Source organism: Thamnophis sirtalis, unplaced genomic scaffold (assembly GCF_051295495.1).
Source record: "Thamnophis sirtalis isolate CommonGarterSnake01/CBP01778 unplaced genomic scaffold, rThaSir2_p1.2 scaffold_6, whole genome shotgun sequence".
Lineage (NCBI taxonomy): Eukaryota > Metazoa > Chordata > Lepidosauria > Squamata > Natricidae > Thamnophis > Thamnophis sirtalis.
The window spans coordinates 129,558,330-129,572,753 of NW_028261386.1; the positions used below are offsets into that span (position 1 = coordinate 129,558,330).

General features: G+C 41.3%; 1 protein-coding gene across 9 annotated transcripts in view; it reads left to right on the forward strand.

Moving 5' to 3' along the window:
• Window positions 1-14,424, forward strand: part of DST (dystonin) — a 410,298-nt gene that overhangs the window by 198,922 nt on the left and 196,952 nt on the right. For all 9 annotated transcript variants that reach the window (XM_087718947.1, XM_087718939.1, XM_087718941.1 and 6 more), the window contains 12 exons: window positions 749-903; window positions 3,564-4,026; window positions 4,130-4,258; window positions 4,478-4,555; window positions 4,654-4,815; window positions 4,911-5,015; window positions 7,511-7,606; window positions 9,771-9,896; window positions 10,817-10,969; window positions 11,222-11,376; window positions 12,127-12,253; window positions 14,042-14,225. In XM_087718947.1, coding sequence (XP_087575073.1) covers window positions 749-903; window positions 3,564-4,026; window positions 4,130-4,258; window positions 4,478-4,555; window positions 4,654-4,815; window positions 4,911-5,015; window positions 7,511-7,606; window positions 9,771-9,896; window positions 10,817-10,969; window positions 11,222-11,376; window positions 12,127-12,253; window positions 14,042-14,225 — 1,933 coding nt within the window. The remainder of the gene's footprint in view (window positions 1-748; window positions 904-3,563; window positions 4,027-4,129; window positions 4,259-4,477; window positions 4,556-4,653; window positions 4,816-4,910; window positions 5,016-7,510; window positions 7,607-9,770; window positions 9,897-10,816; window positions 10,970-11,221; window positions 11,377-12,126; window positions 12,254-14,041; window positions 14,226-14,424) is intronic.

Consider the following 14,424-nt stretch of genomic DNA (forward strand, 5'->3'; position numbering starts at 1 on the left):
CACAACGGGGTGAGGTCCCATTAGTTGCCCCAGCTCTTGCCCACCTAGCAGTTCAAAAGCATGCAAATGCGAGTAGATAAATAGGCACCACTTCAGTTGGAAAAGTAGCAGCGTTCCATGTGCCTTGGCTTAGAGTCATGCTAGCCACATAATTACATGATGTCTGGACAATGTTGGCTCCCTTAGCTAAGAAACGGAGATGAGTACTGCCCCCTAGAGTTGAAAATGATTGGACAGGGGAAACCTTTACGGGAAATTTCATCTTGAATAAAATTCAGTTGGCTCATGTTTTATCTAGTAAAAAAAAACAACCACTCTTTTGTAACCATTTCAGAAAATAAGCAATCACAGCTGCTTAAACAACCTCTTGCAAAGCATTTCAATATAGGAAAATAATATTAATTAATCATTTCAATGATAGGTTTTCAAAATAGTTCTGTATGTGCAGGTATGTTTATCTAAATGGAAAACCTACTCTTTGTGTACACTATTGTTTTTGGAGAGAGCAATCTATATTGAAAATTTGGCTTGACGTAATAAATAGTTGATCTAAAATTAAGCTATTAACAGATATATTTCATGATAGTTGATTTTATCTTACAACGTATTTTTCAGACACGAGCATTTGAAAAATTTCTAAATGAGCATCACATTATTGTCTGTCCCCAAAAAGGTTACAAGTGTAGTAGAGCCTAAGTGTCTCATGAAGAACTTACTTGTGTGTTTATTTTTGTTTGCTTAAACTTAGGAGAGGAAACGATTAGAAGCAGGCCTGCAGTTCCAGAATGAAGCTGAGATCGCAGGCTATCTACTTGAGTGTGAAAATCTTCTCCGCCAACAAGTCATGGATGCCCAGATTCTTACTGATGGAAAATATTATCAAGCGGATCAATTAGTCCAAAGGTACATACATTAGGGTTACTATTTAGGAATAATGTACTTGAGAGACCGCCTACTGCCAATTACCTCCACTAGACCAATTAGATCCCACAGACTAGGCTTCCTCCGAATTCCATCCGCCGGCCAGTGTCGACTGGCGACTACCCGGAGGAGAGCCTTCTCTGTGGCTGCTCCGACCCTCTGGAACGAACTCCCCGTGGAGATTCGAACCCTCACCACCCTCCAGGCCTTCCGCAAAGCCCTTAAAACCTGGCTGTTCCGACAGGCCTGGGGCTAAAGATTCGCTGCCCCTATCTCAAATGGTATGGTTGTTGTGCTTTTAACTATGTATAGTTTTGTGTTCTTGTTAAACTGTTTGTATCCCCCCTTCCCTGATTTGATTTGTTAGCCACCCTGAGTCCCCTTAGGGAAAAGGGCGGCATACAAATGAAATAAAACTCTAAACTCTAAACTCTATAATAGCTCCTAGTTTATCTCATGCTGGTGACTATTCTGCCCTTGGCAATTTCTGCAACTTTTAACAGAAATTGGTTTGGCTTAACTTCGTTCTGTGTTCAAGTTGTTTAAACGATTTATTTTAGGCACTGCTAATCTTGTCTTTAATTAGGATATCCATTAATCTATGCTTGAGCTAGAAAGTGATTTCAAAAGCAGTGCATAGATAGTTCTGCTTCAAAGTCTGACCTCTGAAATCCTTTCAGCTGCCCTGTAGCCCACGGTAAGACAATTCTACCATATAGCAATAAGTATGGTTTATGATATCCCATATTCAGCATGCGTCTAGCAGTGTCAGCATGTGTCTAGCAGAGCCGAGGTGGCGCAGTAGGTCGAGTGGCCACTTCAGCTGACTGCTAGTTCAGCCGTTCAGCGGTTCAAATCTCACCGGCTCAGGGTTGACTCAGCCTTCCATCCTTCCGAGATGAGTAAAACGAGGACCCAGATTGTGGGGGCGCGATGTGCTGACTCTGTAAACCGCTTAGAGAGGGCTGAAAGCCTTATGAAGCGGTATATAAGTCGAACTGCTATTGCTATTGTTGTTGTCTTCTGCTACTTTTATGAGACACCTTTCAACTGTAAAATCTTCACCAGGTTGTAGACAGGAACACTGCCGTTGTCAGTCCTTTTGCTGGATGAAAAGAAAACATCCCATTTCTCTTTTTTTTTTCCTCAGCCTACCAAGCTGACACCTCATTTTAGCGAGAGCCCAGTTTGCTCTGGGTGGTTTCCAGTGGCCATATGTCGCTCCACACACTCTCAAATGTGGACTAACATTGCTACCAGTATGCAGAACAGCCTTTTTGATGCTGTATGCATTTTGAGTTTGAGTTTGAGTTTATTGGTCTTGTATGCCGCCCCTCCCGAAGGACTCCGGGCGGCTCACAATAAACAAGGGAAGGGGGATGAATAGACAAAAACAACACTTTAAAATACGCAACATTCACAGTTTCCGTGGGGCTGGATGTTTCACAAGCCCCCCGGCCTGTTGGAGCAGCCAGGACTTGGTGGCTTTGCGGAAGGCCGGGAGGGTAGTAAGGGTCTGGATCTCCACGGGGAGCTCGTTCCAGAGGGCTGGAGCTGCAACAGAGAAGGCTCTCCCCCGGGGAGTCGCCAGCCGACATTGGCTGGCAGATGGAATCCGGAGGAGACCTAACCTGTGAGATCTGATCGGTCTAAGGGAGGTAATCGGCAGGAGGCGGTCTCTCAGGTACCCAGGTCCAATGCCATGTAGGGCTTTATATTTTCCCCATTAGTAGCTGTATAGTTTGATTCCTGTTCTTATGGTCACTTTTGTGCTTCCTTCTCAAAGACACACAAAGATGTACCTTTTAAACAACCTGTCATTTTAACCTGAGAAGAGCATATTATTCCCAAGCATAATCAGGAATTGCATTTGAGACAAAACTGATCATGTGGGCTTATTGGTCTTTTTATATGGTTACTTTTTACATCCAAAAAACATACAGCTTGACATTTTATGACCTTAGTACCATTATAGCATGAATGCGTCAACTTTTCTGCAGTTTATGAAAGGATTTATTGGAACAAATGGATCTGATGCTTTTATTATGATAGTTAATTTGATTATTTAATTCTGATTTCTATTATTATTGTTCCTAAAAATTCTGAAATAATAAGGCAGTCAATTTCTTAGAGAAAAACTTTTTTTTATTTTTCATTTTCATAACATATAATCACATGTACACTATTACATAGCCAATATCATATTGTATTAATTATTAATTACATCAGTTCGTCAAGGGAAGAGCCGAGGTGGCGCAGTGGGTAGAGTGCAGTACTGCAGGCCACTTCAGCTGACTGCTATCTGCAGTTCAGTGGTTCAAATCTCACCGGCTCAGGGTTGACTCAGCCTTCCATCCTTCCGAGGTGGGTAAAATGAGGACCCAGATTGTGGGGGTGATATGCTGACTCTGTAAACCGCTTAGAGAGGGCTGGAAGCCCTATGAAGCGGTATATAAGTCTAATTGCTAAAAAAAAAAAAACTTCCGGAAAAAAGAAAAAAAAAGGGGGGGGGGAATTAAAAAAAAATTAAAACCAATTCTTGGCTCTTCTGCTCTCCATACACCCTGTTTATGCCTTATCCACCCCTTTCTTCTGCCTGGATAAGACAGTCAATTTCTATGCTTTTCTCTGTTTTAATGCAGGGTTGCAAAACTTCGAGATAACCTCATGGCATTGAAAGCAGATTGTTCCTCAATCTACAACAAGGGGAGAATACTAACAACGGAACAGACCAAGATGATGATATCAGGAATAACACAAAGCTTAAACTCAGGATTTGCACCAAGCCTAAGCCCTAATTTAAACTCTGGACTAAGTCAGGGATTGTCTCCCTCCTTGACCTCATCCAGTCTGACGTCAGGTCTATCATCAGGTTTTTCTTCAAGATTGACCCCAACCATCACCCCAGCATACACCCCGGGCTTCCCACCACGGCTAATCCAAAGCTACATAACAGGAGTTGACACAGGTGGACTTCAGACGCTCAAGTTGACACAGATTCGGAAACCCCTGATGAAATCGGCTTTCATTGATCAGAATTTAACGGAAGAAGAAGTCAATATGAAATTTGTCCAGGACCTCTTAAGATGGGTAGACGAAATGCAGGTAACATCTTGACGTGTATGGTCTTCATCTGCACTTGGTCATTTTTTTTTTCTTACTTATTCGATGGATCAAGTTTAAGTTTTTTTAAATGTCTCTTCACCAGGTACAACTTGACCGAGCCGAATGGGGTTCAGATTTGCCAGGTGTTGAGAGCCATGTTGAAAATCACAAGAATGTTCACAAAGCTATTGAAGAATTTGAGTCGAGTCTTAAAGAAGCAAAAATCAGTGAGGTATAGCATAGAAATACCTGGTGACTGTACCTATTTTAAAAACATGCATAGGTTTTAACTTGTTTGTATAACTGCACTGGGCTTAAAGAAGGATCACTTTGTTATATTACTTAAACGAATAACAAGAAATGCGTAATCCTTCTGTTAACGGTTGCGTGCCTGGAGGTTTTTCTTTTTTTTTTTAAAAAAGGAATCTCTAATCCAGTTTGTTCTACGCAGATGCAAATGACTGCTCCACTCAAACACAGCTATGCAGAAAAATTGCACAAATTGGAGAGCCAATATGCAAAACTCTTGGTAAGATCATCGTCAAAAAGTCCAGGTCTCAGTGGGATGTTCCTTGATCATGTAAGCAAAATCAAGCTTTGATGTTTTTTGTTTTTTGTCTTTTCAAGAATGCATCCAGAAATCAGGAAAGACACCTCGCCACCCTTCACAATTTTGTATCGCGAGCCACTCGGGAACTTATATGGTTGAATGAAAAGGAAGAGGCAGAAGTTGCACAGGACTGGAGCGAAAGAAACACGAATATAGCAAGGAAAAAGGAATATCATGCTGTAAGATTTAGTAATGTCTTAAAAATCAAACTTCTTTCCTATTTGCTTCAGGTTCCAAAAGCTTTTTTTTTTCTGTTTTTTTTTTAATTTGAAAGGATCTGATGAGAGAACTGGACCAGAAAGAAGAAGTTATTAAATCAGTACAGGAAATAGCAGAACAATTGCTCTTTGAAAATCACCCTGCGAGATTAACTATTGAGGTAGGTTATTAAATCTGGATTTAGAAGCACTTTTTTGTAGGAGTCCAAATTTAAAGCAACACTTTTAAATAACTTTCTGAAGAATTGCAGCCTTCCCCAATTGAATTGAATTGAATTGAACTTCTCCGGGAGGACTCAGGGCGGCGAACAATTCAAAAGGGGAAAAGGGGAACATAAAACGAAATACAGATATTTAAAATAAGCAAGAGTCACACAACCATACAAGTCGAGAGGGGAGGGAACTCATCACCCCCAGGCCTGCCGGCAAAGCCAGGTTTTGACGGCTTTTCGGAAGGCCTGGAGAGAGGTGAGGGTCCGAATCCCTGCGGGGAGTTCATTCCAGAGGGCCGGAGCTGCCACAGAGAAGGCCCTCCCCCGGGTAGTAGCCAGATGGCATTGGCTAGTAGATGGAACCCGGAGGAGGCCAGCCCTGTGAGATCTAATGGGTCTGTGGGAGGTAATTGGCAGCAGGCGGTCTCTCAAGTACCCAGATCCAATACCATGAAGGGCTTTATAAGTTACGACTAGCACCTTGAAGTGTATCCGGAGACTGATCGGTAACCAGTGCGGCTCGCGGAGGATAGGTGTAACGTGGGTGTACCGAGGTGCACCCACAATCGCTCGCGCGGCTGCGTTCTGGACGAGTTGGAGTCTCCGAATACTCTTCAAGGGCTGCCCCATGTAGAGCGCATTGATTGTGTGTTTGTTGTGTTTCTTCTAACACGCTCCCCCCCCCGGCTTTTGTTGAAAACCTTGATACACAATTTTGTGTCGTTCTTTCCTCTTTAGTCCTCTACTTCGGTTTCCAACAGTAGTCAGTGACAGGCATCACTGACTTCATCTTGTACACATTAGAGCTCCAGATAAATATTTACGTCTGGGTTCCGCTTTTCCATTTTGTGTTATTGCCGCACATATAATTTTCTTGCAGTGTACATTGGTTGAGCATGAAAGGGTATGACTCAGTGCATTTATTAGCCTTGAAGGTGCAACATGACACCTTGGTAATGTGCTAAAATGAAAGAAACAAGATTGCAAAACATGGTACTCCTGTTTAGGGTTCCAACCAGTTGTGAGATTCAAATCCCACCACTGGGCATACAAATAAGGGCGGCATACAAATAAAATAAATCTCTAAATAATTTAACAACCGGTCCTCTGCCCTAATAACCAGCTGGGTAGGCGGGGCTCAGTGGTCAGGTGACCGTGTGGGCGTGGCCAACTCAACATCACTCAGGTCAACGGGCACTTCGCCTTAGCTGTTACAATGGTAATAAGGGTTAACCGGAGAGGCAGTTTCTGTAAGCAGGTCAATAAAGATGAGGCTAGAAACAACACCAGAATGTTTCCTTCCTGCCTTCCTTACAGGATTAGCCCTGTAAAGTGGGGAAAAAACAAAAGATTTCTTCCAACAATTGGTTCTCCCAACTGCTTAGAAAGTTACCAACCGGTTCTCCCGAATAGGTGCGAACTGGCTGAATCCCACCACTGGTTCCATCTAACCCATTGTGATTTCTTCTTGAATATTCTGTTGTATTCTGTTCTATTTCTTGGCCTCACTGGCTGTGTTTTACTGGTAATTCTTTGGAGTTACTTAAAAAAGAATGCAGAGCACTCTTTTTTTCCCCCCATGGAGAATTCCAGTACCACAGCACCATCTAATGTCTTAAGTAAGAGTGAATCTAGTATACCTAGAAGGGGGCAGTATTTTTCTTGGCCATATATAATAAGGAACTTCTCCCTGTAAATGTTTCATTGCTGTTATGCATCACAATGACACATTATTACAGATCTTACTTGGACATTATATTTATTTCGGACTAGAATTAAGATATATACCATAGGTCAGTCCTCTCGACCCTTAACAACTTCAAAAAGAGTGGATTTCAGCTCCCAGAATTCTTTAGCCAGCCACGGGGATTGAAATCCACTCAACGTAAACTTACTAAGATGAGAAACACTGCTGTATATAACCACTTGCAACTAAAGACTGTAGCTGGCTAATATGGGCGCACACACCCAGGTTCAGAACTGGTGCAGGTTAGTTGATTCTGTATCACGGTCAGAATGGATATTCTGCAATAATACTTAAATACTAGACGCAGGTGGCATCTTATGATCTGTCCTTATTATTAAACAACACTCCCTACTGGATTCTGTGCCAAGCCTTTTTGTTTCTTTGTGAAGTGTCAGTAATTGTGGCCAATTTGACAAGCAGCCACTGTGTAAATAATTCAAGCTATAGCCAAGATGTTTGGGTTCTAAATGGCAGTCAACCTGGCTTTCCAGGAAGTTTTATTTATTTTTGTAGAACAATTTATATTTGGATGCTTTTTGTTTTACTGCACACTGCTGAGACAAAGGCATTATTAGGAATGGGGAAGGGAAAAATCAATTCCTCATATTCTTTCTCTCATTAGAGAAACGGGGTGGGTGGGGGGGCTGAGGTTGCATAGACACACACATGGTTCTTCATCTCTTTCTGTATCCTTCAGGCCTACCGAGCTGCAATGCAAACCCAGTGGAGCTGGATTTTACAGCTCTGCCAATGTGTTGAACAACACTTAAGAGAAAACACTGCATATTTTGAGGTATGGATTAAATTGAAGATACTGTGGCATGATTGCAGATTTCAGCTGTAGCTGTACCACCAAGAAGGAAGTTCTAATGTGGTTCTCAGCTAAGCAATGTAGAGGAATGTTTTTATGATAAAGATACAGTTTTTACGTGCTAAATTCAGATGTTTCAAAGAGACTATTTTTATGTTATTTCAGTAGGGATTCTACTGCTCCAGTATATCTTCTCTCTCTCTCTCTCTATCTCTCTATCTCTCTATTTCTTTCTATCTCTATCTGTCTGTCTATCTATCTATCTATCTATCTATCTATCTATCTATCTATCTATCTATCTATCTATCTATCTATCTATCTATCTATCTATCCCTATCTTTCTTTCTATCTATCTCTATCTCTATCTATATCTATATCTCTATATCTCTCTATCTCTATCTCTATCTCTATCTCTATATCATCTATATCTATATCATCTATATCTATATCTGTGTATCTATTTATCTATATCTATATCTATATATCTATATATCTATATCTCTATATCTCTATATCTATATCTATATCTATATCTATATATCTATATCTATATCTATATCTATATCTGTCTGTCTGTCTGTCTATCTATATCTATCTATCTATCTCTTTTTTTCTTTCTATCTATCTATATCTATATCTATATATCTATATATCTATATATCTATATCTGTGTATCTATCTATCTATCTATCTATCTATCTATCTATCTATCTATCTCTGTATCTATCTATCTCTGTATCTATCTATCTATCTATCTATCTATCTATCTATCTATCTATCTATATCTATATCTATATATCTATCTGTCTGTCTGTCTATCTATATCTATCTATCTATCATCTATCTATCTATCTATCTATCTATCTATCTATCTTTCTTTCTTTCTTTCTTTATATCTATCTATATCTATATATCTATATATCTATATCTGTGTATCTATCTATCTACCTATCTATCTATCTATCTATCTATCTATCTATCTATCTATCTATCTATCTATCTATCTATCTATCATCTATGTCTGTCTATATCTATATCTATATCTATCTATCTATATCTATCTCTCTCTCTCTCTCTCTCTCTCTCTCTCTCTCTCTCTCTATATATATATATATATATATATATATATATATATATAGAGGGGTGTTAGGGGTGTCTTACCCTCACAGTATTTGTTTTCAGAGAGTAAGTCATCTATGTACCAAGTTTGGTTGAAATTGCTTGAGGCGTTCCAGAGTTATACTGGAACAAACACACACTGCAGATATATATATATATATATATATATATCTGCAGTGTGTGTTTGTTCCAGTATAACTCTGGAACGCCTCAAGCAACACACTGCAGATATAGATAGATAGATATATATATATATATATATATATATATATATATATATATATATATATATATATATATATATATATATATATATATATATATATATATATATATATATATATATATATATATATATATATATATATATATATATATATATATATATATATATATATATATCTATATCTATATCTGCAGTGTGTGTTTGTTCCAGTATAACTCTGGAACGCCTCAAGCAATTTCAACCAAACTTGGTACATAGATGACTTACTCTCTGAAAACAAATACTGTGAGGGTAAGACACCCCTAACACCCCTCGGGGGGTGGTGGTGTTCTGTTAAGATACAGCCTGTTGTGCCTTAAAATGGCTTATACTGTACAGCACAGTGGAGTTGTCATGGTAACAGCTTCACAGTACTCCACAAGGGGGCTCTCTCTGGTAAGGGGAAAATCCAATATTAGAAATTACGTTTGATCCGGAAATTTTATCCCTATAAATAAATACCCAGGGAACAACGTGTTATCAACTAGTTGTATATAAATCTTGTGACAAAAGTCAGTAACCATTAATTGTTTGATCTCTTTGCTGTCCTAAAGGCATTTCAAGTTGAATTCTTTCCCAACCTCTTCCCAATTCCTTTCCCTCTCTTGTTTTAACATTTCAGGTATTTCCCAGATTTTATAATTTTATTTCAAACGGAAAGTGGGAGTGACAAGACTTACATAACCTCCCTCTCCCTCCCTTCCCTCCCCCTAACATATTTTCAGTAGTGCCTTATTAAATGAAAACTTTGTTTCATTCTAGTTTTTCAGTGATGCCAAGGAGGCTCTGGATTACTTGAAGAATTTACGAGATGCTGTACATCGAAAATACAATTGTGATAGATCCAGCAGCATTCATAAACTGGAAGATCTGATCCAAGAGTCTATGGTAGGAATGTCACTATGTTAGCTGACTTTATTCTTCAAGCATGTCTTAATGCTGTCTAAGGTATTGAGCTTTTTGCCAGGGTGATGCAACAGCAATAGCAGTTAGACTTATATACTGCTTCATAGGGCTTTCAGCCCTCTCTAAGCGATTTACAAAGTCAGCATATCGCCCCCACAGTCTGGGTCCTCATTTTACCCACCTCGGAAGGATGGAAGGCTGAGTCAACCTTGAGCCGGTGAGATTAGAACCGCTGAACTGCAGATAGCAGTCAGCTGAAGTGGCCTGCAGCACTGCACTCTAACCACTGCACCACCTCGGCTCTATTGCTCGAACATACACACAAAGACACTGCACACATGTGTCTATTAGCAAACCTTTTCTTCTACTGAGAAGAAGAAATTCCCTATAAAAACCAAAGTAATTTGCATTTATCATTTTCCAGTATTGGAAGCTAATTAAGCAGCATGTATGAATCAAGCTATGCCCAAAATAACCGTTATTCTTGAAACTGGAACGAATAAACCTAAACGCTTGGGTGAAATTATTTCAGATAGATCATAGCCTGCCTCGTTCAAGAACTGTTGTCATTTCTGCCAAATACAACTATAATTATTAGCGAATAGTAATTACTGCGCAAAGCATCGTTCCTGAAACTGGTTCCCCTCCAGATGTCTTGCAACAACAGTTCCTGGTATTCCAGCCATATGAGAACCCTGAGAATGGAAATAACCTCATCAAATCTGCAAATCATCAATTTGGAAAAAGCTGTCAAAATGTACCCAATTGTTCTCTTATGAAAAGAAACCAAACTGGGAGGGGACGGGGGGTGGGGGTGGGGGGCAGACCCAAGAAAGCTTAAGACACTTCGAAGAAAAGATTGCTTAATGTGTTTAACATTTCCTCTTTCAATTGGCATCTAGGAAGAAAAAGAACAGCTCCTTCAGTACAAGAGCACCGTGGCGGGACTGGTGGGCAGAGCAAAGACAATAGTTCAGCTAAAGCCGAGGAATCCCGAAAACCCCCTCAAAACGTCCATCCCAATTAAGGCCATCTGTGACTATCGGCAGATTGAGGTTGGAAGCTTTTGCCATCTTCGATCAGTTACGGGGGGGGGGGGGGGGGAAGGAAAAAGACCCTGGCCTGGGTTGTGATCACAAACTCCCGGAGGTCTCCCCGTCACCCCACAGAGCTTATTGCCACAGTCGGGGGCTGAATCAATTTTACTTTGTTCTTTTTGGTCACCTTTTTTGTTGTTGCATCAATTGTTGACGGAGATGCTTTGAGAAAGCCTCATTCAGCTCTTCCGATTTCCTGTTCACAACTAGATAACCATTTACAAGGATGACGAATGTGTCCTGGCAACCAACTCTCATCGAGCAAAATGGAAAGTGATCAGCCCAAGTGGCAACGAGGCCATGGTTCCCTCCGTCTGTTTTACCATCCCTCCTCCCAACAAAGAAGCCATAGACACCGCAAATAGGTAGGAATTTGTGCAAAATACATACACACACACAAACACACACACCCCGAACCCATATTAATGTCGCTTGGTTTTTAAAATTCCGCAAAATGTATTCAGACTAGGGTAGGGGTATCAAACTGGCGGCCCATGAGCCGTATGCGTCACGCTCAGGCCATGGCCATCTTAGTTGGTTCCACCACAAATCCGCGAAGCCCTTATCCGCGGAGACATAAGCGCGAAGACTAATTCGCGCCGTTCGAAGCGCTAAGGAAAAACGCGACCCTACCGCGATGACATAATCGCGGAGGGCAAATCCGCGCATTCCCAAGCACTCAGTACCCTAAACCTAACCCTAAACCTAACTCTAACCCTAACCCTAAACCTAACCCTAAACCTAACTCTAAACCTAAACCTAACCCTAAACCTAACCCTAAAACAAACCCCTAAACCTAATCCTAACCCTTACCTTAATTGAAATCGGCTTTCTGCCGCGGCGCCGTTTTAAAGCGCCCTTCTGTTGCCGCGCTGTTGTCGCGGCGATGATGACGCGTGGTGATGACGTCGCGGCTTTAGCGACGCGATTTTATCACCGCTATTTTGATGAGCGCGGTTTTGTCGTGTCACGATCTTAGTTCCGTGAAGGCAGAAAAACTTCGTGAGACGTCACGTGGCATCAACATCATGCGGCGAGGGAATTTGTTACCAGTATATTCTTAAGACTCTGCAGGTACTGCTTACTTAATCCACCTTACGATTTATGCATTTCAGAATTGAGCAGCAATATCAGAATGTCCTAGCTCTGTGGCATGAGTCGCACATAAATCTGAAGAGTGTGGTTTCTTGGCACTATTTAACAACTGAAATTGAAACTGTTCGAGCGAGTAATGTGGCTTCGGTAAGTTCTTCATGTATTCCAACTCTCATTTCAATATCCAGTTAGTTCCCCTCTCCCCAACCTACCATTCACTTTTTCAGCAATATGGCCTTAAAAGGAAGAATTTGTATTTTACCATTACAAAGATAGGCAAAGATTGGGAAGAGCTTCATATTTTATAGAGCAGATACTGTCTTAATCTAGGCTTCCTCAAAAAGTACGAAACGGATTCCTGGTTCCGACAAAAACCCCTTTTATTAAACGAATATGAATTCCTCTCATTCACAATCGTCAAAGGCCGGGTAAACAGTCTTTCAAAGGTGAATGTATGACCACAGACCTTATCTAGCTTGGAAAGCAACCATGTAAATATTTTCCAAATGCAATGCTGCGCAAGGAAAGACTTGGCACAGAGTCTCTGAGATTCACGGACAGATCTTCACACTCCTGAAACGAACGAACGAACGAAAGAATTGTTTTCTGCAAAAGCCCTCTCCCATTTCGCTCCTCTTTTATTTCCTTTGAGAGGGGCCATTCACTGTCCACCTGTGGCTTTACTCCCAAGTCGACTCTGATTTCTTAGCTGTTCTTTTCTTCTGGCAACTCTGTGCATGCGCACGCTGGGAACAGGACGGCCTGGGCCCCATCTCTGCCTCTAATGCAGAGCCCTTGTCTGAGCCTTCCCCAGCCTCCAGGACTGGCCCATATTCCTCCCCAAACCTGTCACTTTCCGACTCTGCTGCCAGCTCTATTGGCTGCTGGTGGGCCACAACAGACACGATGCTAAAGAAGTACCAATATTATATTGGAATTTGCCATAAAACTGTTAAAGAAATTCTGACCTGTGACAATATCCAGTAGATGTGGTTCCGTGGATGTTTGTCCTTGAACACTGTATGTATATACTGTAGGTATTGTATCCCTGAGAGGCACCTACCTGTAGGAGATGACCAGACTGAGCCCAAGGGAGGGGTCAAGCATGACATCAGTCTTGAGCCGAGGTGGCGCAGTGGTTAGGGTGCAATACTGCAGGCCACTTCAGCTGACTGTTATCTGCAGTTCAGCGGTTCTAATCTCACCGGCTCAGGGTTGACTCAGCCTTCCATCCTTCCGAGGTGGGTGAAATGAGGACCCAGACCGTGGGGGCGATATGCTGACTCTGTAAACCGCTTAGAGAGGGCTGAAAGCCCTATGAAGCGGTATATAAGTCTAATTGCTATTGAGTCCATTCCCACCCACAAAAGAGCTAAATCCAGCCCACCTTGACTTCCATTGACTCTTACCTACCGCCAATTTATTTTGGCTGTTAGTAGTTCAGATTCTTTAGAGAGCTTAAGCTTGAAACAAATCTTTATACCCATTTGAACTGCCCGCATCTTCTGATTTCCGTACTTCCTGGGCTTATTGAGTCAAAATTTCAGTAACTGATGGGTTAAGGGCTTTAGGAATGAGGGTTTTAAGAACAGTCCGTGCTTTACGGAGAGCCGAGGTGGCGCAGTGGGTAGAGTTCAGTACTGCAGGCCACTTCAGCTGACTGCTAGTTCTGCAGCTCGGCGGTTCAAATTTCACCGGCTCAGGGTTGACTCAGCCTTCCATCCTTCCGAGGTGGGTAAAATGAGGATCCGGATTGTTGGGGGCGATATGCTGACTCTGTAAACCGCTTAGAGAGGGCTGAAAGCCCTATGAAGCGGTATATAAGTCTAACTGCTATTGCTATTGCTATTTACGTTTATATCATGGAAGGGGAAGGAATGTTACCGATTGTTGGAAAGATTTTAAATTTGACTCCAATTTTAAAACATTTTCTAGATCAAAACACTCTTGCCAGGTGAACATCAGCAGGTTTTAAGCAACTTGCAGTCTCGTTTTGATGACTTCTTGGAAGACAGCCAGGAGTCCAAAATCTTCTCAGTTGCTGATATTGCCCAGTTGGAAAGGGAAGTGAATGTATGCAAGCAGTACTACCAAGAGCTCCTTAAGTCTGCTGAGAGAGGTAAGTATATTAATCATCCCAAAAAGGAGACCGTAATAAATTGCTTGATGTGATGTTGTCAGCACCTCTTCATTGAGTAATTAGATAAGAAGACCACGAGACTCCATAGGTAGACATCAAGTGTACTTTTACTAATTATAAATGATTAGAGGCGTAGCAAAGCGAAGTCTGATTATTTAGGCGCGAAAGCAATTGATAT